A 25575-nucleotide genomic window follows, 5' to 3' on the forward strand; every position below is an offset into this window, starting at 1 on the left:
GTCTTGTTGAGGAATTTGGTACCTAAACCAACATGGTGGAGATTTGGGCCTACCTTTTCTTCTAATAGGTGCAGGGTTTCTGTTCTAGTGCCTAAGTCCACTAGACTTGATCTACTCTTAAGTTGAATTTTGTGCAGGGTGAGAAATAGTGGTTTAATTTCATTTTGTTACATATGGATTTCCAGTTTTTCCAGCACCATTTGTTGAAGAGGCTATCTTTTCTCCAATGAATGTTTACAGTGCCCTTTTCTAGTATGAGATAACTGTATTTATGTGGGTTTGTGTCTGTGTCTTCTATTCTGTACCAGTAGTCTGCACGTTTGTTTTGGTGCTAATACCATGCTATACTATGTCTCTGTTAGTATAGCTTAATTTCTGGTATTGTGATGCCTCCTGCTTTACTTTTCTTGCTAAGGATTGCTTTAGCTATTTTGGGTCTCTTATTTTTCCAAAGGGATTTCATGACTGCTTTTTCTACTTCTATGAAGAATGTCATCGGAAACTTAATAGGAATTGCATTAAATCTGTATAGCACTTTTGTTAGTGTGGCCATTTTGACAATATTAATTCTGTCTATCCAAGAACATGGAAGATCTTTTCATCTTCTAATGTCTTCTTCAATTTCTTTCTTTAGTGTTCTGTAGTTTTCATTGTAGAGGTCTTTTGCCTCTTTTATTAGATCGATTCCCAAATATTTTATTTTCTTTGAGGCTATTGTGAATGGGATAGTTTTCAGTTGATTTATCACTGATATGCAACTTATTTATGAGTGTCAATCTTATATCCATAGACTTTGCTGAATTTATGTTTGAGTTCTAGAAGTTTTCTGGTAGAGTTTTTGGGTCTTCTAAATTTAGAACCATGTCATCAGCAAAAAGGGATGGTTTAGAGTTCTTCTTTTCCTATTCATATCCCTTTAATTTCTTTCTTCTAATTGCTCTGGCTAGAGTTTCTAGGATTGAATAGAAGTGGTGAAAGAGGGCATCCCTATCTTGTTCCAGTTTTTAGAGGGAATGTATTCAATTTTTCTCCATTTAGAATGATGTTGGCCTTGAGTTTATCATAAGCATCTTTTACAATGTTGAGGTATATTCCTACTTTCCCTAGTTTTCTAGTGTTTTAACTGAATGGATGTGTATTTTGTCAAATGCTTTTTTTTTTTGCATCTATTAGATAATAATGTGATTATTATCTTTAAAATCTATTGATGTGATGAATTATGTTTATTGATTTCCATATGTTGAACCAACCTTGCCTCCCTGAGATGAACCCCACTTGATTATGTTTAAATATGTTCTTGTATGTGATTTACCAGTATTTTATTAAGAATTTTTGCATCTGTGTTCATCAGGGATATTGGTCTGAAATTTTCTTGGTGCATCCTGGTCTGGTTTTGGTATTAGAGTGATAATAGCTTTATAGAATGAGTTTGGCAGGTTTCTTTCCATTTATATTTTATGGAATAATTGGAGGAAGATTGGTGTTAGCTCTTCTTTGAAGGTCTAGTAGAACTCAGTTGAGAGTCTGTCTGATCCAGGATTTTTCTTTCTTGGTAAGCTTTTGATGGCATCTTCAATTTCATTGCTTAAAATTGATCTGTTTAAATTTTCTGTGTCTTCTTGATTCAATTTTGGTAGGTCATATGTGTCTAGAATTTGTCCATGTCTTCAAGATTTTCTATTTTATTAGAGTATAAATTTTCAAAATAGTTGGATTATCATCTGTATTTCAGTAGTGTCCCTTGTGATATTTCCTTTTGAAGGATATGGAAAATAGGCCACAGGGAACTCCCCTTATCTATAACTGTTCCCCTGCCTACCCTCGTGCCATGTGTATGGAGAGATATCTGTGGTAAATTGGAGCTTTTGTCATTGCAGTGTTATAAAATAGAAGCCTAGGCCTCAGCTAGAGGGAAGGAAGGAAGGGAAAATAGGGAAGAGCACAGAAGGGACTTAAACCTGTTCCCACCTATAGCTGAACCAGCTGTCCCTAGTACAGTAGGCCCTATGAAACTTTCCTTATAGCTGTTTGCCTGCCTGCGCTCCTGCCCTTCCCTGAATGAGCCTACCATCAAAATTCCTTCATCACCTGACCCTGCTAAACCCTATAAAACTCAGACTCTTGTTGTAATCATTTTCCCCTTGAAAATGAGGCCCTCCGTTGCTTAATAAAGCACCACTGATTCATGGAAGTCTGTCTTTGCTTCTTTTCTTTTGGTATTCTCTTTCATTTGCTCCTCTCACCTTGTTGTTTTTTTTTTTTCATGAATTTTAGTAATTTGAGTCTTCTCTCTTTCTGTTAGGTTGGCTAAGGCTTATTAATTTTATTGATTTTTTTTTTCAAAGAAACCAATTTTCTGTTTTGTCGATTTTTTTGGATTGTTTCTTTTATTTCAATTTCATCTCTTAATTATTTCCTGTCTTCTGCTTTTTGTGTTGATTTCTTCTTTTTCTAGGGCTTTGAGAAGTACTATAAGATTATTTATTTGTTGACTTTCTATTCTTTTAATGAATGAGCTCAATGCAATGAAATTTCCTCTTATAATTGCCTTCATAGTGTCCTAAAGATTTTGATATGTTGTATCGCTATTCTCATTTACCTCTAAGTCTTTTTTAATTTCATCCCTGATTTCTTCTGCTATCTATTTGTCATAAATAGTATTTTATTTAGTCTCCAGTTAGAGTAGGTTCTATTTTTTATTTTATCATTGATTTCTAATTTCATTCCATTATGATCTGTTAGGATGCAAAGTAGTATTATTTTTTGTATTTGATAAGAGTTTCTTTGTGGCCTAAGATATAGTCTGTTTTAGAGAAGGATCCATGTGCTGTTGAGAAAAAAGTGTATTCAGTCATTGATGGATGAAATATTCTATATGTTTGTTAAGTCTAAATTATTATTATTGTATTTTTTAGTTCTCTAGCTTCTTTGTTTAGTTTTTGTTTGGAGGATCTATCCAGTGGTGATAGAGGTATGGTAAAGTCACCCAGTATTATTGTGTTGTGATCTGTTTGCTTCATGAAATTGAGAAGGGTTTGTTTGATGTACATAGATGCTCTATTGGGGGCATAATAATTATGATTGTTATGTCTTTTTGATGTATAATTCCCTCAAGCAGTATGAAATGTCCTTCTTTGTTTCTTCTGATTGACTTTGGCTTGGTGTCCACTTTATGTGATATGAGGATGGAAATCCCTGCTTGTTTAGAGATCTATGTGAATGATATGTTTTTTCCCATCCTTTTACCTTCAGTTTGTGGATGTCTTTGCATATGAGTCTCTTGGAGACAGCCTATTGTTGGGTCTCATTTTTTTTTTTAATATTTATTTTTTAGTATTTGGCAGACACAACATCTTTGTTTGTATGTGGTGCTGAGGATCGAACCCCGGCCGCACGCATGCCAGGCGAGCGCGCTACCGTTTGAGCCACATCCTCAGCCCGGGTCTCATTTTTTAATCCAATCTGCCATTCTATGTCTTTTGATTCATAAGTTTAGGTCATTTAAAGTCAATGTTATCATTGAGATACAATTTAAAAATTTTTTTTTTGTTGTAGTTGGACACAATACCTTTATTTATTTATTTAAAAATATTTTTTGTAGCTATAGATAGATACAATATCTTTATTTTATTTATTTATCTTTATATGGTGCTGAGGATTGAACCCAGGGCCTCACATGTGCTAGTTAAGTGCTATAACCCCAGCCCCTTATTTATTTATTTTTGTGTGGTGCTGAGGATCATGTGGCTTGCATTTGTTAGGCGAGTGCTCTACTGCTGAGCCACAACCCCAGCCCCCCCGCCCCCATAACAATTTTTATTCCTTGTCATTTTGATTTATTTCTAGTTTTTAATTTGAATTAGTTTTTCCTTTGATTGATTAGTCTTGTAGGGTAGTTCTTCTCTTTGCTGGTTTTCACTTTTATTTTTTGTTTCTTCTTCATGAAGTATCTTATTGAGTCTGTTTTGTAGTGCAGATTTTTTAGTTCTGAATTCTTTTAACTTTTGTTTATCATGGAAGGTTTTTATTTCATTATCAATTCTGAAGCTTAATATTGCTTGAGTATAGTATACTTGGCTGGCATCCATTTTCTTTCTGAGCTTGTATATATTATTCCAAGACTTAATAGCTTTGAGGGTCTGGGTTGAGAGATCAGCTGACATCTGGATTGGTTTCCCTCTATATGTTATCTGTTGTTTTTTATGGCAGTCTTTAAATTCTATCCTTATTCTGAATGTTACGCATTTTTAAAATAATTAGTCTTGGTGTGGATCTGTTGTCATTTTGTATATTTGGGGTCCTGTAAGCCTCCTGTATTTTATTTTCCATTTTGTTCTTAGGTTTGGGAAATTTTCTGATACTATTTCATTGAATAGATTGTGCAGTCCTTTTGTTTGTATCTCTGAGCCTTCATCGATTCCAATAAATCTTCTTTTGTTTGTTTGGTACTGGGGATTAAACCCAGAGACATTTAGCCACTGAGCCACATCCCCAGCTCTTTTGAATATTTTATTTAGAGATATGGTCTCACTGAATTGCTTAGGGCCTCACTAAGTTGCTGGGGCTGGTTTGAACTCATGATCCTCCTACCTCAGCCTCCTGAGCTGCTGGGATTACAGGTGTGCATCACTGCGCCTGCCTCTGATAAATCTTAAATTTGTGCTTTTTAAGTTATCCCATATTTCTTGGAAGTTCTGTTCATGGTCTCTTAACATCTTTTGTCCATGGTCAACTTTGTTTTCAGGATTATATACTTTGTTTTTATTGCCTAAAACTCAGTCTTCAGGTGATCTAGTCTGTTGATACTTTCAACTGAATTTTAAATTTAGTTACTGATTCCTCCCTTTTTAGGATTTCTTCTTGGTTTTTCTTTCAAAATCTATCTCTTTATTGAAGTGATCTTTTACTTTCTATATTTTCTCTCTGATTCACTCCTTATATGGTCCTTTACTTCACAGATCAGTGATGTAATAAGTGTAACCACTTAGGTCTGGTGGTGTCTGTCAGATGTTACAGTAAAGATACCATTTCTTTTGTAAGCAGTTTGTAGGATGATGACCTGAGACTGGTAGTTAACATATAGTGATTTTTGTGTTCTATGATTTCTTCTACTTTATCTGACATTCTTTTATAAAGACAAAGCTTTACTTCCCTGTCCCATGCCATTTCTTCAGTTTGTTAATGTGTCATAATCTATTACTATCATTAGTCATTTTGATGGCTAAATTGTTCCAAATTTGTTCAGTGAGAGTCTTTTCACACTGCTGTGTCTGTCCTGTTGACATGTGCTCAAGGTCCATATTATACTTTCTTCTTTCCCCAGATGCCGCAGTCTGGCTGCAGCAAACTAACCGAGGTGGGGGGTGGGGGGGGGGTGATGAGCAACTTGTGAAGATTGATACAGCAGGAGTGGGAGCCGTTTATTGTAGGACTGCAGGGGTATATATACATCACTGAATACACAGCTTGTTTCAATTTAGCATCATCCAGTTACAGCAATCCTCATCATCTTAATAATTATACACAGCTTAACATCATTAGATACAGCAGTCAGTCATTAAGGAATCTCTATCATCTTAATGGCTCGCTGGTGTTACTTCATCTTAATAATTATACACAGCTTAACTTAATTAACATCATCTTAACTTGTTTGTGGTCCTCTACACCCAGATATGGAATCAATCATTTTGCCAAAGAGTTCTGGTTTCTCTAAGTGGGGGAATGGTATTAAAAGTCAAGATCTGTGTAATTGGATGTATTCTTTCTTCCAGGAGTCCCCCCTTCTTCCTGAGATGTTTCTCTTTCTGAGTTTGCTATATCTGGTTCAACATATTCCACCTTCTTTTTTGGGGTTCCCCAGTAGCTGGGCCTCTGAAATACTAGGTTTGAGATGTGTTTTCAGTATTCCCCACTTGAGATGTGACTTACTTTTTCTGGGAGAGATATTATCTCTGTTCCTGGATCCCTAGTTCTCCACTTCCTTATCTCATTCTTCCTCCCAGTTGCCACCTGATTTTTTCTGCTACATCATAAGATCTATAGCCTGATCTAGATTTAATATTTCTTTTCCCCTCTTAGATGTAAATTAAAGGATTTCCCAGTTATGCTTTAGATATGGAATACAATAGTATCATTTGCTCTATTTGTTGATTTTTTTTTTTTTTTTTACTTCTTGGATGGTGTGTGGTATGATTAGAGTTTAGGTGTCTATACTTATTCTACAGGAGCTAAAATGCCTAAATTTCAACTATTTTTATGCCTTCCTAAAATATGACATGTTTGGTTTTCAGCTGAAATTTTTAAGTGTGGTGATTTTTTGGTTAATCAGTAAGTAAACTTGGGTATACTGTCAGTGTATTTTGAAGTTTGTAATGACATTTGTTCCTACCCTAAGTGGCCTCTAGGCAGTGTACTCTTTTTTTTTTGGTGGGGGGGTACCAGGGATTGAACTCAGGGGTGCTTAACCACTGAGCCACATTCCTAGCCCTATTTTGTATTTTATTAGAGACAGGATCTCACTGAGTTGCTTAGCACCTTGCTAAATTGCTAATACTGGCTTTGAGCTCTCGATTCTCCTGTTTCCACCTCCTGAGCACTGGGGTTACACGCATATGCCACTGTGCCCGGCCTAGTATATTCTTTTTGAGTCCTTGGATTTCTTTGCTTTTAATATTCTTTCTCTTTTCACTTGCAGACCAACATCAGACATTATTCTCCATTGTCAATGCTCTGACTCCTAAGCTTTATTTTATTATATGACATGAAAAGGGAATTAGGAATTTGGATGACATCTTTGGGTATGATATTAGAATAAGCAGAATCAAATGGAAGCCTGAAGTTCTCTTGGAGCTTTATTTAGAGCCTGCATCTTACCAGTATATCTATTTGGTGATTAAGTAGCCATTATCCCCTTATTTCCAGTTCTTTACTATGTTCCAGTTTAGACAATAAACTGTGTAAATTGTTTTTAAAAATGAGATTTTATTTTATGTAATGATATTGAGGATATAAATAGTTTTATGTAATGATATTGAGGGTGAGTAGTTGCTTAATATCTCTGCCTTTCCATTTTCTCACCTATACAATGAAGACAATAATACCTTCTCCATAATTTTTGTGAACACTAAAAAAGATGATACATGATAAGTATAGAATAGTGTCTTGGTCTTGATAAATAATTGCTATTATTTTTGGCATAGTAATGCATTGGATATGATGAGATCAAGGAATCTTTTAATTTATGTCCTTTTTTATTTGAAAGTTAATATAGACTATTAGTTTATATCTACTTCTCTGAAATAGCCATTGGGGCTAATACTACATATATTTTAAATGGGATATCTTTAATAAATTTTATTGTAGAAAGTATTTTAAAAATTAACTTTGGTTTTGTGGAAAATTCATTATGTGATACTCATTCTGTTATGATACTTCATTAATACTTGTATAACATCATAGCCTTAAGTATGGAATTGCTATCTGGTTTTGAAAAAATGAGTACTAATTCCTGGCATTTTCACATTTTGCAAGGTCTTGCAGAGATAATGGATTTAATTGTAATTATGCATTGTTGTAATAGTCTGCTTTTAAAGGTAATTTTGGTCCTGCTGTGGATAATGCCAGAGTTTCAGTGCTAGATAGTAAGGTAACTAAGAGATGAGCGAGATAATTATGGTGTTAAGTGAAGTTGGGGTTTAAAATGTTTTAATTATGTATCAATCTCAAATAATAAAAAGAGTAGTCTTAATTATTGAGTTTACAGTGAAGTGGGAATGATTATCATTTTTAGCATTTAAAGTTCAAACAATATTTGAACTTGAGTATGCAGAAGTGATTGTAAGCACATTTAGAACATTATTGGATCTAAACAGGAAATATATATATATATTTCCTGTTTAGATATAAATATAAATATATAATTATGCTTTTTTTTAAAAAAATGAAGATGTTAATTTCTTCTTCACTGTAAATACTTGGATTTTACTAGTCTCACTATTGCCTACCTGTTTTCTTAACTACTATGATGGCCCCAGATCTTAAATACAGGTCTGCCTAATCTGTATATTCCTCTGACCCCATAGCCTTTAGTTATACCATTTACTAAACTGCCTCTTAAAATTTTTGTCATTATAACATAATATATATTTGTTGTATTTGAAATGATTCCTAATGAGTACATATTATATACATTTTGTTCTCATTTTATTAATTTTGTTGGTAAGATTCCCTACTAGGTGACCATCATGAACAGAACTATCATGTAAAGTTCTGGGATCTTTTAGATTCCAAGCTGATCTTAGTCTCCATCATTTACTCTTCCGTGTCTTTGGGCAGGTCTCTTAATTTCTGAGTTGTTTTGTTATCTGTTAAATGAGGATAATCATTTCAATTTAAAGTTGTTTGGTGAATGATATATTTCCTAGCTAGCCTACTGATTTCAGAAGCATTGCCAAGGGTTTTAATTGCTTAATTGTTTTGTGTTTTCTGAAGCATGTAGCTGTATTTGGACTTTTATTTTTTCTCCTGTAGATAACTGACAAGAGAGTATCCAGAAGACATGCCATTCTTGAGGTAGTGGGTGGTCAGCTTCGAATCAAACCGGTAAATATGTCATTCATTATTTATTTTATTATTTTGTCTCTCACCCTTTCAGTGCCTGATTAGAAATATTTATTTTCTGAGGTTATGGAAATAGGGAATTAATGTCAGAATATGTCCTTCTAATTGCCAGAAGATCCTTGGGAGATTAAGATCTAAATTGTTAAACTATGATTTTTCTCATAGGACAAACCTACATTTGTATGGTTAGAATTTAATGAAAAAGTGACTGCCAGTTCATTTATATATTATGCTCTTGTTCATAACTGCATATTTCAAATAAGATTGTATAAGAAAGCCTGTAACTATGTAATGGTTGGTTTTTTGGGGTAGGAGTTGTATAGTGTCACAGGGTTATATTTTAAGAAATTTCTATACTTTATATAGAGTTGGATATTTCTAAAACTTTGAACTTATTCAACCTCAAGTTTTTTTTTTGTTGTTGTTTTTTTTTTTTTTTTTTTTTTGCTGGGTCTTGAATTTAAGGCCTTTCTCGTGCTAGGCAAATGCTCCTCCTTTGAACTACATCCCTAGTCCCCTGAGATTTTAAAAATAATTTTTATTTGGAATTCTCTATTGAGGGCTCTAATTTTAATTATTTACTTTATAGTTTAAGCCCCAATGATTTGCAGGGTCAGCAATTCTGAGAGTATATTATGTGATTATTCTCTTTCATTTGTAGAATCTGTTGTGTAGGAGAATGAAGTATTATTTGTATGAGGGTCCATTTATTTTGGATGAGGTGTGTGATGATAAAATCATTATTATGGAATTTAATTAATTTATATTTTAAAACCAGTTTGTATTTTCATCTTTTATGTACAACTGCTTGTTGTTTCACTAGGTATTTCTTTTTACACAAGTGTTACTTTCTTTTATTCTTGTATTGAACTGTTTCTAAATTTGAAAAGTATCTTTTTTTTTTTTTAAATTTAGAGCATTGTAGCTATATATAGTATTGGGGGTACATTGTGACAAAATCATATATGCATGGAATTTGATTTACCTTATTTCAGTACCTGTTCTCTACCTTTCCTTCCTCTCTTCCCTCTCCTCATTCTCCTTCTTCTACTCTATTGATCTTCCTTTCCCTTATTTATTTTTTATTGGTGCTTTCTACATATACATAAAGGTGAAATTCCCTGTGATATGTTTATATATGCATATGATGTGACTTTGTTAAATTAATTCCTCATTTTCTCCCTTTTTCCATCTGTCCTCCCTCCCTCTTGATCCTCCTTCTACCCCACTGATCTTATCTATATCTTTATGATACTCAACCCTCCCACCTTCCCTTATCTTGCCCTCACTTCGCATATGAGAGAAAATATCCAATCCTTGATTTTCTGAATCTGGCTTATTTCACTTAGTATCATGCTCTTCATTTCTTTCCATCTACTGGCAAATGCTATAATGACATTCTTTATGGCTGACTAAAACTTGATTGTGTGTGTGTGTGTGTGTGTGTGTGTGTGTGTGTGTATCACATTTTCTTAATCCATGCATCTATTGATGGACATCTGTTCTGATTCTTTAATTTGGCTAATATGAATTGTGCTGCTATAAACATTGAAGTATATGTATCACAGTAGTATGATGATATTAGATCTTTGGGATAAAAACCATTAAGAAGGATAGTCATATGGTGGTTCCATTCCTAGTTTTTAAAGAAATCTCCATACTGCTATCCAGAGTAGTTGTACTAATTTGTAGTTCTACCAACAATGTATGAGTGAACCGTTACGCACATTCTTACCAGCATTTATTAAAATTTATAGTCTTGATAATTGTCATTTAGATTTGCATTTCCCTAATTGCTAGAGATGTCGAACATTTTTTCATATATTTGTTGGCCATTTGTGTTTCATCTTTTGAGAAATGTCTGTTAGTTTTTTTGACCATTTATTGATTGGGTTATTTGTTTTTTGGCATTGAATTTTTTGAGTTCTTTATATATTCTGGATATTAATCCCTGGTCGGAGGACCAGCTGGTAAAGATCTTTCTGTAGAGTCTCTTAAACTCTTAGTCATTACTTTTGCTGTGTAGAATCTTTTTAATTTGATGGCATCCCACTTATTGATTCTTTTTTTTTTTTCTTGAGCCTTACGGGACTTGTTAAGGAAGTCACTTCACACACCAGTGTGGTGAAATGTTGACCCTATGTTTTATTCTAGCAGTTGCAAAGTTTGGGTCCAATTTCTAAGACTTTGATCCATTTTAATTTTTGTTCAGGGTGAGAGATAATGATCTAATTTCTTCTTCTACATAATGATATCCAGTTTTCCCAGCACCATTTGTTAAGAAGGTTCTTTTCTGCAACATATATTTTTGGCACCTTTGTCAAGTATCAGATGGCTGTAAATATGTGGGTTTGTCTCTGCATCTTCTATTCTGTTCCATTGGTTTTCATATCTATTTTGATCCAATATCATGTTTGTTTTTTTCCTGTAGTTCTGTAGTATAATTCAAGGTCAGGTATTGTGATGGCTCTTCTTGCTGAGGACTGCTTTGGCTATTATGGATCTTATTATTCCAAATGAATTTTAGTACTTTTTTTTTCTAGTTCTGTGAAGAATGTCATTGTATTTTGATGGGGATTACATTAAATCAATTGCTTTTAGTAGAATGGCCATTTTTATAACATTAATTCTGCCTATCCAAGAACATGGGATTTCTTTGCATCTTCTAAGTTGTCTTCAGTTTCCTTCTTCTATGTTCTATGATTTTCATTATGGAGATGTTTCACCTGCTTGGTTAGATTAATTCCCAAGTATTTTATTTTATTTTTTTGAAGTTATTCTGAATGGAGTGGTTTCCCTAGTTTCTTTCTCAGTGGAATCAATATTGGAATATAGGAAAACTATTGATTTATAAGTGTTGATCTTGTATTCTGCTACTTTGCTGAACTCATTTATCAGATTTAGAAGTCTTCTGGTAGAGGTTTTGGGTCTTCTATATATATGAGATCAAGTCATCAGCAAACAGATATTTTGAATTCTTCTTTTCCTGTTTGTATCCCTTTAATTTACTTCTCTTGCTTGGTTGCTGCGGCTAGAGTTTAAAGAGCTAAATAGAGTAGAAGTGGTGGGAATGGACATCTTTGTCTTGTTCCTGATTTTAAAGGAAAGCTTTCAGTTTTTCTGTGTTCACTATAATGTTGACTTTGAGTTTGTCATGTATAACCTTCATAATGCTGAGGTAAGTTTCTTTTATCCCTAGTTTCTTTAGTGTTTTTAACATGAATGAAGCCTGGATTTTTATCAAGGGCCTTTTCTGCGTCTGTTGAGATAATCATATGTTTCTTGTCCTCAATTTTATTTAAGTGGTGAGTTACATTTATTTATTTGCATATGTTGAACCAACCTTGCATCCCTAGGATGAAACCTATTTGATCATTCTATATTTCCTATATTCCTTCCCTTAGTGAGCTTTATTAACAACAAAAAACTTTAAGCAGGGCAGTTCATTACAAGGATGTTAGAAATTGGGGACTGGAAAACAACACAGTTAAAAAAAAATCCATAATGTCCCCAATTCCTGGAAATGTCATATATAGTTCTTACTACAGCACTTATTCTGCATTAAATAATATTAATTAAGTACTACTATGTTGTAGGTATTACACTAAGTACTAGGAATCATATATATAGGTATATTATCTTCTCCATGTGTTTTTGAGTGTGGTTTGTTAATATTAAGAATTTTTAGAGAGAGGTGATGGGAGGGGACCGGAGGGGAGGGGGGGTAGGAAGGGCAGCAGAATACAACAGATACGAGTATTTCTGTATGTATAAATGTGGCTGTATAACCAATGTTATCCTAAAATCTGTACACGTGGAAAAATAAGAATTCACACCCCATTTGAATCAAATGTATGATATGTCAAGATCAATTGTATTGTCTTGAGCAACTAATAAAAAAAAAAGAATTTTTTGCATCTGTGGTCATCAGGAGTATTGGTCTGTAGTTTTCTTTCCTTGATGTGACTTTTGTCTGATTTTTGACATCAGGATTATACTGGATTCATAGAATATGTTTGGGAGTGTTTCCTCCTTTTCAATTTCATGGATTAATTTGAGAAAGATTAATGTTAGTTCTTCTTTAAAGGTCTGTTAGAAGTCAGCTGAGAATTCATCTGGTTCTGGACTTTTATTTGGTGGAAGACTTTTAATTGCTGTTTTAATTTCATTAATATATTGATTTGTTTAGGGTTTCTATATCTTCCTTTTCAATTTGAGTAGGTTATATATGTCTAAAAATTTGTCAGTGTCTTCTAGACTGAAAAGTATCTTTTTAATTCTCATACTGGGAAAATGTTTTAATAGAGCTGAATTTACCCTATCTTAACCTGAGTACATAATTTTAAAAAAGTTGTATCTCATTCTGCATTGTCTTAGTATTTCAGAAAAAGCATTAATATTTGTAGTCAGTATCCCTTGATAGCTGCATTAATTACCATCAATTATTCATCACTTGATTCCTGTTCAGCTATCTTATCTTAGATGAAACTTTCTGGATAATAAGCTCCTTTATTATAGGAATTCTGACTAATCTTTGGATTCCTAATATTTAGCATAATACCTATTTAGCATAATACCTACCACATAGTGCCGCAGTCTGGCTGGGCACAAATCAAGAGCCACTTGAAGATTCAAGCAGGAACGAAATTTATTTTTAGAACCCATGCCGCATGCCACCCACAGCGAACTCTCCAGGAACTCCCCGAGAGCTCCACCGGAACTTCGGGGCTCTCCGAGCACTCAACTGGAACTCAACCGGTGAACTCCACCCATGCAAACTCTCTAGGAAGTCTGAGAGCGCCCAACCCACGCGAACTCTCTAGGAACTCCCCGAGAGCTCAAAAATAGTGGGCATGCAAGGCAGCAGGAACCGCTCCTTCTGGCAAAATGCCAGGCACCATCTTGACCTAGCCGTGGCTCTCAACATCTCCCCCCTTTTGTTTAATGAAACACCAAGTATGTGGCTTAGGGACCATGCCTGTCTTAGGTTGTCCAATACTACATATGGTCCTCACCCGTCATCAGATGAACTGACCTCAAGGCGTCAGCCTCCTGTCTTAGGTTGGTACCATTGCAATTGGATCTTACCCGTCATTGACTACCGGCCCAGAATTTAGCCACACTTGTGGATAGTGGTTTTTACACAAACACCATGAACAACCTGCTACAAGCAGAAAGGGGAGGATACAAAACCCCATGACACCAAGCCAATTGACAGCCCCTTTTGGAAAAATTGTACCACCAATGACATCATCAGCGAAGATATCCTGGCACTACTACAATTCACTGCACCAACAGATAGTTCACAATGCATACAAGTGATACATAGTCCAGGCAAGTTCTGCAAGCAGTTCAAAGCAGAGGAATCCATTAATATGTCCTTTTCCTTCCAAGTAAATTGACTCCTAGTTTGAGCATCAATTGTTGAGTTACATTATTCATTGATGCGTCAGTTTATACAGTTTGTTGTGATAGCTATCGCAGAAGCTGTAGTTTGGTTTTATCTTTGTCTTCACCGGCACTAGGATGAAGATAGGAATTCTGGCAGTGATGGCTAAAAAAAATTATGTAACATTCCAGCAGGCACTAAAAAAAAAGCAATTTTCTAAACAATTTAGTATCCTGAATAGAATTAGATATAATGAAAAGGAAAGGTGAAAGTAAACAAACAGATCTGTTAACCTTTTTTGTTCACATTTTAAAAAAGTCTTCAACAGCTGTTTACCCAATTTAAATTAAACCATTTAAATCACGTGAATAATAAAAAAAAAATTGGATCCATTTTTTCATGAGCGCTCTTCATATATGATATATGGACATATGCACATACAGACATGCAACACAAAACACAAGTGTGCACACATAACACAATACATACAACACATAATAGTAAAGGCCTTGTAGCTTTTTACAGGTGAAATCTCCATTGCAATGCTCAAAAACTCCACAGTCAAAAAATAAAACTGATCAGAAAAACATTAACCTAGGTCTGTATGAGCTCAAAAAACAAAACAAAACTTCATGATGTGGGAAAGGGCAATAATAAAATAGATATTAAAAAAACCATCCTGGTTACCACTTGGGTTTGACTATACTTTTGATATCCCATCCTTTTTCCTGAAACTTGCATATGGGTCTGAAGGTATTCCCACAAGCAAAATCCAAGGTTTCTTACATTTGATATAGGCCTTAATGGTGTTCATTATTCATTAGCCTCCTGGTGTGGAAGAACCACTGTCGCAGATGTAAGGATAGCCAAACTGGAGTTCTGGATATCAGCTGTTATGGATTTGAGCCAAATCATCTTCTTTTTGGTCTGTAGAAATCGCTTTAGTTAGTCTCTCTGGAATCCAAATTGGCTGCTGTTCTCCCTGTGGAAACACACAAACAGACCCCCCCGGACTCCAGACAATCACTGGGTCAGGACCTTTCCATTGTCCTGTTAGAATATCCTTCCAAAGTACCTTGGGCTTATGTACATTTTTTTGGACACGTGCCTTTCCGCAGCACTAAGCCCTGATGAATCCAAATTTAAAAAGTTTAGAGTAAAAAGGGTTATTTTAAGTTTATCTTTGGGGGATATATACCCCTTCCCAATTCCTTCTTTTTGCTTTAGTAAGTACATTTTAATAGTTTGATGAATTCTTTCGACTATGCCTTGTCCCTGTGGATTGTATGGGATTCCTGTTATATGAGTAATGCCAAATGATGAGCAAAATTGTTTAAAAGAGGTAGAAGTATAGCCAGGGCCATTATCTGTTTTTAACTGTTTTGGAATGCCCACAGTGGCAAAATTTTGTAAGCAATGAGCTATAATATCTTTAGATTTTTCTCCGGCATGAAGGGAGCCCATCAAAAATCCGGAAGAAGTATCAACTGTAACATGCAAATATTTTAATTTTCCAAATTCTGGCAAGTGTGTGACATCCATCTGCCAAATATGGTTAGGTATCAGTCCTCTAGGATTGACTCCAAGATTAACTTGTGGTAAAAAGGTCACACAATTTTGACATTGTTTTATTATTTGTCTAGCTTGTTCCTTAGTTATTTTAAAACTCTTTTTTAAAGTATTTGCATTGACATGGAAGGATTTATAAAAATTTGTAGCTTCTTCTAGTGTAGAAAAAATATGTATGTCATGTGTAGTTTTATCTGCTAAATCATTGCCCAAACTAAGGGCTCCAGGTAATCCTGTATGTGCCCTGATATGTCCTATAAATAATGGATCTTTTCTTTCCCATATTAGACTTTGTAGAGTGGAAAACAAAGAGAAAAGAGTAGAGGAAGGGGAAATCCTACCAGCATCTTCAAGGGATACTATAGCATTAACTATATACTGACTATCGGAAAATAAATTAAATATAGAATCTTTAAACATCACAAAAGCTTGTAATACTGCATTAAGCTCTACCTTTTGAGCTGATTGTTTGGGTACTAAAAATGTAAAGGTTTGATCAAGGGTAACTACTGCTGATGTACCATTATTTGACCCATCAGTGAATATATTTGGAGCATTCATGATAGGTGTTTTTCTTGTCATTTTTGGAAAAACTACAGGGTGTGAAGACCAAAAAGACGACAAAGGATTAGATGGTAAGTGGTTGTCAAATGAAACATTAGATTTGCACATGATTATTGCCCAAGTATTTAACTCATTAGCTAACTCATCAATTTGATCCATTGTATATGGAGTAATAATTTTATTGGGAGAAATTCCAAACACTCCCTCCCTTTGCTGCTTTTATTCCTTTGAGTATTAATTGTCCTACAGCCTCAGGATACCTAGTAAGAATAGTGTTAGGAGAATAAGATAAATGTATCCATAATAATGGACCTTCTTGCCAAAATACTCCTGTAGGAATATTTTTTGTTGGTAGTACAATAAATAATAAAGGCAAACTTATATCAATTCTATCCAAATACATATTTTCCATATATGTTTCAATGATTTTTAATGCCTTTCTTGCTTCAGGCGTTAATATGTGGGGTGAATTTGGATCTGATGGACCTTTTAGGATATCAAATAAAGGTCCCAACTCTCCTGTTGGTATGCCTAGATAAGGCCTTATCCAATTTATGTCTTCTAATAACTTTTGAAAGTCATTAAGTGATTTGAGTTGATCTACTCGTATTTGAATTTTTGGTGGACAGACCATGGTCGAGGATAATAGAACTCCTAAATAGTTAATTGGAAAATTTAATTGTACTTTATCTATTGCTATCTCTAGATTATAATTTTTAAATAAGTTTGTAAGTGTGGCATAACATTCTAGCAATGTGTTTTTATCTTTGTGTGCCAATAATACATTGTCCATATAGTGAAATATTTGTAGTTCAGGATTTTGATTTCTAAGTGGCTGGATTGCTTTGTTAACATAATTTTGACACATAGTTGGGCTGTTAGCTATCCCTTGAGGGAGTACTTTCCATTCATATCCCTGATCGGGACCTTCATGATTCAGCACAGGGATAGTAAATGCAAAACGTGGATTATCCAGGATGAATTGGAATTGAAAAAAAACAATCTTTAATATCTATAACTAAAACATACCAGGTTTTTGGCAAAGCAGACAATTGGGGAATCCCTGATTGAGCAGGTCCCATAATAACCATCTCATTATTAATGGCTCTTAAATCTTGCAATAATCTCCATTTACCAGATTTCTTTTTGATGACAAAAATGGGAGTATTATGGGGAGATATGGAAGGTTGTATATGTCCCTCCGCTAATTGTTGTTTGACCAGGTCATGGGCTGTTTGTGTCTTTTCTTTAGTCGGGGGCCACTGAGGAACCCATACTGGCCTTTCTGATTTCCAAGTAATATTTATTGTCTCAGTGACCCCTCCTAAAAACCCAATCCATGTCTATCTGTTTTTTGATCTATTTGTATTGGTGCCACCATACCTTGTCCTTGTTCTCCTAATCCTTTTTCTTTCTTAAAACCTTGTCTAACCATAGTGGGTGCATTTGAATTGATGTTATTTGTTAATGTTAGACCTAATTGATCTAGAACATCTCGTCCCCATAAATTTATAGGAAGATTATCCAATACATATGGCTGTATAGTTCCTTCACATCCTTCAGGATCCTTCCAATTTAATACCATTGCACTTCTATGGGGATTAGTTGCCACTCCTAGGCCTCGAAGCGTTTGAGTGGCTTGTTGTAAAGGCCAATGTTTTGGCCATTCTTGAGAGATAATGCTAAGGTCTGCACCTGTATCCAGTAGACCATTAAATTCATGTTCTTGAATATTTAGTTTTAGCATTGGGCAAGAATCTAAATTTAAAGAAAGCATAGCCCAATCTACACCTGTGGAGCCTAATCCCCTGGAACCTCTTTCTATAGTACGGCTGGAAAATTTATCATGTAGGCTGGGTATTATTAATAACTGTGCTATTCTATCTCCTGGTGAAATTACTGATATACCCCTTGGAGAACTGGCTATAATTTTTATTTCACCTTCATAATCGGGATCAATTACCCCAGGACTTATGATAAGTCCTTTTAGTGTAGAAGAACTGCGACCCAATAATAAGCCTACTGTTCCTTGGGGAAGAGGCCCTTTTACCCCTGAGGGAATGATTTGAACTCCCATCTCTGGAGTTAGTACTGCTCTGGCGGAGGCGCAGATGTCCAATCCTGTGCTCCCTCTGGTTTGTCTAGCGAAAATGTTTGAATAGAGCTGAATTTACCCTATCTTAACCTGAGTACATAATTTTAAAAAAGTTATATCTCATTCTGCATTGTCTTAGTATTTCAGAAAAAGCGTTAATAGTTGTAGTCAGTATCCCTTGATAGCTCCATTAATTACCATCAATTATTCATCCCTTGATTCCTGTTCAGCTATCTTATCTTAGATGAAACTTTCTGGATAATAAGCTCCTTTATTATAGGAATTCTGACTAATCTTTGGATTCCTAATATTTAGCATAATACCTATTTAGCATAATACCTACCACATAGTAGTACTTGATTAATATTATTTAATGCATAATAAGTGCTGTAGTAAGAACTATGTATGACATTTCTGGGAGTTGGGGACATTATGGATTTTTTAAAAGTGTGTTGTTTTCCAATCCCCAATTTCTAACATCCTTGTAATGAACTGTCCTGCTTAACATAAAGTTGTTTGTTGTTAATAAAGCCCACTAAGGGAAGGAATATAGGAATTTCTTAATTTATATTTTGCCTTTTCTGATAGAATTTATTACTAGTTTAGATTTACTTTTTTCAAAATAGCAATTATGGCTAATAATACAGCTGCTTCTCAAGTGAAAGATCCATATCTTAACGCTGACTTTCTACATGGTTTATATTCACTCTTCTATAATTCATGTTAATGAAAGGAAGATTTTATACTGAGTACTTTTTTGGATAAGTATTATGTCTTTAAAAAGTTATTATGGAACATTTATAACATAAAAGTATAAACATTTATAACATAAAAGTATAAAGAATAGTGATGCCAACTTACCAAACATTGGAAGACATAAAAAAATATTCATTTTTAAGGAAATGTACAAGTTTAGTACTAGAATTTGAGTGCTGTTTTAGAAAAAAATATTAAATTTCGAGGTTTTTTTTTTTTTCAAGAATTTTGTATTCACTTTATTTTACTTGAAGGAAATTTGCATTTAGCTTTGGCAATGTTCTTATAGATCCTTTGTTGTATGTAATGCTTAATATAATATTAATTTGGTTTCAGTAAAATATCACCTTGAAATAGATTGTTTATTTTTATAGCTAACCTTGCAAAGTGCAATATAGAGAAATTTACAGGAAGTCTAAAACTGACTAATTGTTAATAGAAGTTTTAAGATCTTACAAATAATGAAAACAAGATTAACAAGCCACGAATCCTTTATTCATTTTATCTGTGTTATATCTTATATGTGTTATATCTTATTTATTCTCTGTTCCCTAATCAGTCATAAATACTTTGACCATCTAAGGCATATTATATATGCAACTGTAATAAAATGTTGAAGGAAGTTTTAGTTAAAACTTTGTAGGGGCAGGGGCTGTGGCTCAGCGGTAGCGCACTTGCCTGGCATCTGTGAGGCACTGGGTTTAATTTTCAGCATCTCATATAAATAAATAAATAAAAATAAGGCTCTATCAACAATTAAAAAAAACTTTGTAAATTCATAATAGCTAAACTGTGGGACCAACCTAGATGTCCTTCAGTAGATGAACATGGCGTATATACACGATGGAATATTACTCAATAAAAGAGAATAAAATCACGGCATTTGTAAGTAAATGGATGGCATTGGAGAAGATAATGCTAAGTGGAGTTAGCCAATCCCAAAAAACCAAATGCCGAACGTTTTCTCTGATATAAGGTGACTGACTTATAGTGGGGTATGGAGGGGGGCGCATGGGCAGAATAGATGAACTCTAAATAGGGCAGTGGGGTGGGAGGGCAAGGAAGGGGACAGGCAGTTAGCAAGGATGATGGAATGTGATGGACATCATTATCCAAAGTACATGTATGAAGACACGAGACCATACTTTAAATACAACCAGAGATATGAAAAATTGTGCTTTATATGTGTAACAAGAATTGTGATGCATTCCACTATCATTTATTTAAAAAAATAAAAAAGAAAAAACATTGTATAACTGCATATAGCAAATATTTTTTATTATGACGATACATTCTATATGTTGTATGAATGTATGTTTAAATGATAAAATGCATTTTTACTTTCCTTTAATTTGAATATCCAAATTCTCTACCAAATAAGAAATAGTTTTGACAATGCTGTTGCATGCAATAAAGGCAATTACTAGTTCAAACTTTTAAATTGGAAGAATTTCTCCTTTTTTTTTTTTTCCTCTGTGGTATTTCTCCTTTAAAATTTTTTTTGGCTTTCCAGCAGTTCTTGGAAATAGTGCATGAGATGATGTTAGCTCATGAGGAGATGATATTAGCTTTTTTATGTCATTTAAATTTAATCTGCTGTCTAATATCAGCAGGGAGAAAATGCATTATAAAGGCAAACTGATGGTGTTCTCTGTAAATTACTGTATTACCAGTGGTTGGTTATATTTTCAGGGTGAATTCATAGCTGTCAGTGTTTTATTTAATTTTAATAAAATCTTACTCATTTTGATTCTTGAATAGCTTAGGCAGTAGTTTTATAACTGTATATAAATTACATTTTTTTTTGGCCTTTTGATGTTGATCCTCAGAACATATGCCTTTAGGTGATTGTGTTTTTTCTTTCACAAAATTCCTGAGTCATGATTGTTTTTCTCCCTAGTTCTGAATATACTGTAAAATATTTGTAAAATTCTATACTAGCTTTTCCTTAATTCATATTATTAAAATTTAAGGGAAAAAAAGCACTGAAAATAATAAAGCCTCTTTTTTGAGCAGTCTTTCTTTAATATTTAATGATAACTCCAAGATAAAGCTATAGAAAATTGATTTATATTTTAGTTCCATTTCGACAGGGTTAATGTATCCTTTGTAGCACTTCGTAAGTCATAGCATAATCTATTTAAATTTGCATTTAAAATTTCTCAGATATGCTAAAATGCATGCACCAACAATATGTCTCTCATATAGATAACTTGTATATTTTATTCACAGTGGGCTTGGGTTTGCTAATATTTTGTCTGCCCTTGTCTGCTTTTAGGATCAAAGTTAAATTCTTCTTATTGAAGGAATTGGGGATCCATTCATCTCTTTGGGCTTCAGAAAGAATTTGAAAATTCAGTGAAATCTTTAAATCTACTTGGTTCTGGTTTTGGGAGGGGTTGGAAAGCTTTTTTTTTTTTTCCCCTTTGGTATTTATTTTTAGTTATAGTTGGACCCAATACTTTTATATTATTATTTATTTTTATGTGGTTCTCAGGATCGAACCTGGGGCCTCATATGTGCTAGGTGAGTGCTCTACCACTGATTCCCAGCCCCAGCCCAAGATTTTTATTTAATTTTGGTGGTGTTGGTGGTCAAACCCATGAACTCACCCATGCTAGGTAAGTTCTTCATCTCTGATCTGTATCCACAACCCTAATTTTTGTGTTTTTAAAATATTATAGATCCAATTCAATCTACTTTTCCTTTCATAGTGAAATACTTTAAAATAACTCAGGCATACTCATAAATGTACTTTTATTATTTTTAGTCAGTTTAAGATTCAACTTCAGCCTTACTAATTTATTGGCATAAAGTGTTTACAGTATTATTTTAAGTTTTGTCTTATATGTATTTATGTCTTTGTTTTTATTCCAGGCTTTTTTTGTGTGTGTATGTGTTTGTCTTTTTCCTGTTTGGTTATTAATATTGTTAAATATTTGCCTACTTTATAACTTTTTAAAAACTGCCTTTTGGACTTCATGTTTGATGCCATTTTTGTTGGATTATAAATAGTTTGACAGATTTTTTTTTTATCTGACTCTCAGTGAGTATTATAGATTTAGGTTTAAGTTAAAGGATCAGACATTATACTTTCTTGGAATATCATTTTTCCTCTTAATTCTGGGATCTCTAGTTTAAGAGAAAGGAAATGATGATCATAGAACATTGGTTCATTTTCTTCATGGGATTTACTAACTGCCTAATGGTTAATTACCTATATTTTAAAAATAAAATGCTTTTAGCTGAGGAATATATTCAAACTTAATATTTCTTTGTCTTCAGGTTTGTGATAACTTTGTAAAGAAATATAGTTTCCTTTCTTAAGTGTTTTGCCTTTTCTACTCCTACAACTTTATGCCTTTGTATTTAATATCCTATTCTTTGTATGCATAGGGCTTTGTTAATATTTAATGTTATTAGAGATTCATCTGAATTTTTATAATAGTTATGACTAAGATTATGGTTGTTTACTCTATAATAAGAAAGAAGCTCACTTAAAGAAGATGCAGGTTTCAAACAGAAGCTATGTACATTCCTGCTCAGACTCCTGCTTCTTTCATGAACCTAGAGTTGCTAACCCTGCTGACCATGGTATACTAAAGGAAAGGGAGCTTCACTTAATAGGGTGAGGAGTATACAGGGAATAATTCTCAAGTCCAGCAGTGTGTATAAGCTCAGAAACTGCTAATGTGTCCTGTGCTTGTTACACCCCAAAACTCTATCTGCCATGAGGCAGAGGACCACTTCAACAGAAATTAGGCATGAGTATTAACATAGTGAAAGGTTCTTAAATATTAAGTTTAAATTATATCTTGATTTTTAACAAATCAGCCACTTCTGACTCTTTAGGAATACAGTGTTGCATGAAATACAGTGCATCTTATGCAGTCTTGTGTACATTTTTGTAAAAATGACTCTTATAATAAGAGTGACTCAATAAAATAATGGCCTCCCAAATTGGTATTGCCTCTGTTTTAATTTTTTACCTCTATCTTTTATCTCCAAGTTTTATTTTACTGTTTTAAACACAGATTTAAAGGGTAAAAATGTTTCTAATAGCAGATATACATAGGAATGGCATGTGACCAAATTCTCATAAAACAGTTGTCAGAATTAGGTAGATTATATTCATCTAACTTCAGTTATATGTGTATTTTTGTTGTTCTTCAGCATATGTCCAATCCTAGGGTGGTAATTACTTTTCTCTACTGGAGATTGTTGATGTCTCCAGAAAAAGTCTCATTTAAATTGATGAAGTTACTCTGTATAAAAATCTGTCAAAATCAAAGATCTGTATTACTTTAGATTGCTTTGTCCAACACTAAAACTTATTTATTTTAAAAACCCAATGAAATTGTTGACAGAAAGCTATCTGACCTATGGAAATGGCCCATTTAAACTTGACTGTAGTTGAGATTTTAAAAGTGCCTTTCAACATATTTTTTGTTGTTGTTGAGTCAGGTCTCATTTTTGTTAACATGGAGATAATCAGTGGCAAAAATAATTTAAAATAGTAGATTATGTAATGGTTTTAACTGAGATATATTTACTACTTGTGACTTAAATATGGATGATAATCTTTATAATTACAGTTTATTCAAACAAAATAAGATTCCTTTTCAAGGGAACTAGAAAGAAAACTGTGTTGCTTGCTTGAGAGATTTGATAAAAATTTCCCTTTGCATAGTTTCTCATTTCTAAATTGAATTAAGATGTTCATGTTTCTTGTCCCAATGTCCAATTGTCTCTGCTAAGAAAAACAGAAGATGTTTTTAATCAGTTAATTCATAACTTTCCTTTTTTATTTGATTTGTGGAGTAGTGGGAGGTAGTCTTTTTCTTACTTATGTAAAAGTAATTATCATGGAACTTATGAGAGCCAAGTTTATTAAACTTTTAAGTATAAATTGATATGAAGTTGTTTTGATACCAAAATTCTCGGTCACTTCATATTTAGTTGTATTTCTATTGTAGTTTCAAGTTACAAAATCTCTGTATTCTTTTTTTCTTTGATAGATACACACAAATCCATGTTTTTATCAGTCTTCTGAGAAAAGCCAACCCTTACCAATGAAGACAAATCTATGGCGCTGGTTGAATCCTGGAGATAGTTTTTCTTTGTTAGTTGACAAGTACATTTTTCGTGTTTTTGCTACACAATCGGAAACAGACATGGAATGCACATTGCGGTAAGACTGCATGGTGAAATGAGAGTTAGTAATAATAGTTGTAATTCTCAGTTATTGCAGAAGCCATTCTATGCTCTGATTTAGAGCTATAGTAGCTACATAATTTTGTGTGTGTATGTGTGTGTGTGTGTGTGTGTGTGTGTGTATGCATGTGCATTTCTAGAAAATATTTGACTTTAGAAACTGAGGAACTCATTATGCCTCAATAATGATTAATCCCATATGTGGTATCTTTCACCTTTATAATCAGAATGTATTTTCCATTCAGTAGTAACCAGGATAGTTAATTTGAAATTGACTATATTTTCCTCGTTTTTTTAGCTTTCTAAAGTTTATTAAGGTATTAACCTTTTAGACATAGTTGTATCTGTTTTTATAAAAATAACAGAAAATACAGAATAGGGAAATGAGGTATTAGAATAAACATACTGATAATCTGGTATAAAGTTAAAATTCAAACACTAGTGTTTTTGAGCCAGTCATTGGAAGATTATATGATTTTATTTTAGCTTCTATAAGCTAAACTTTATAAGCTAAACTTAGACCTGTAGAAGTAAATGAACAAAATTATACAGAGTATATTCTTTAATTGCAATCTTAACTCAGAAATCAATAACAATAAGATATATAAAAATCTTCACATATTTTAAAATTTGCTTATTTCTAAATAATTCCTGATCAAAGAAATAAGTCACAAAGGAAATCGTAAAACATTTTGAACAGTGATAACTGGAAACAGTATAAAAACTTGTGAGATGCAGTTTAGTTCTTAGACAAGAAAGATATAAAACTTATACTTTAAAAAGATAGAAGGAGCAAATTAATCCCAAAGTAAGTAGGAAAAAAAAAGTGAACTATACAAGATTGAAAGTCAATGCAATAGAAAATAGACAAAAAGAAGACCACCAAAATCATAAGTGAGTTATTTAAAAAATTAATAAAATTGGTAAACTCTTAGTAGGGCTTATTAAGTGAGAAAACCCAAATTATCCATATCAGGAATAGAAGAGTATCATTATTAATACTGCAGACCTTAAAAGAAAAGCAAAGAAATATTCAAAACTGTGTCAATAAACTTGGCCATTTAAATGAATTGATATATTTCTTGAAAAATAAAACTTACCAAAATGGATACAGGAAGGAAAAAAATTCTGATAAATCCTAGACCATTAAAAAAATTAAATTGTTAATTTAAGGATTTCCCACAAGGAATATCACTAGCAAATCCTGTTAAACTTACAAGGCAGAAACAATGACAATATTACATCTTTTTTTTTTTTCCCCCCAAAATAGATTACACACTTCCTAACTTGCTTTTTGGAGCTTCCCTAATTCTCATACCAAAATCAAACAAGACTTTACAAAGAAATAAAGCAAGAACTAAAGACCAAC

The 25575-nt window shown here is 33.4% G+C and overlaps 1 protein-coding gene across 5 annotated transcripts in view; it reads left to right on the forward strand.

Annotated features, from left to right (window-relative positions):
• Positions 1–25575, forward strand: part of Aplf (aprataxin and PNKP like factor) — a 173927-nt gene that overhangs the window by 43909 nt on the left and 104443 nt on the right. For 4 of the 5 annotated variants that reach the window (XM_071601661.1, XM_071601662.1, XM_027934382.2 and 1 more), the window contains exons 2-3: positions 8530–8601; positions 24011–24183. In XM_071601661.1, coding sequence (XP_071457762.1) covers positions 24065–24183 — 119 coding nt within the window. In that variant the 5' untranslated portion in view covers positions 8530–8601; positions 24011–24064. The remainder of the gene's footprint in view (positions 1–8529; positions 8602–24010; positions 24184–25575) is intronic. The other variant, XM_071601660.1, reaches the window with a different exon arrangement.

This window comes from Marmota flaviventris, chromosome 14 (genome assembly GCF_047511675.1).
Source record: "Marmota flaviventris isolate mMarFla1 chromosome 14, mMarFla1.hap1, whole genome shotgun sequence".
Lineage (NCBI taxonomy): Eukaryota > Metazoa > Chordata > Mammalia > Rodentia > Sciuridae > Marmota > Marmota flaviventris.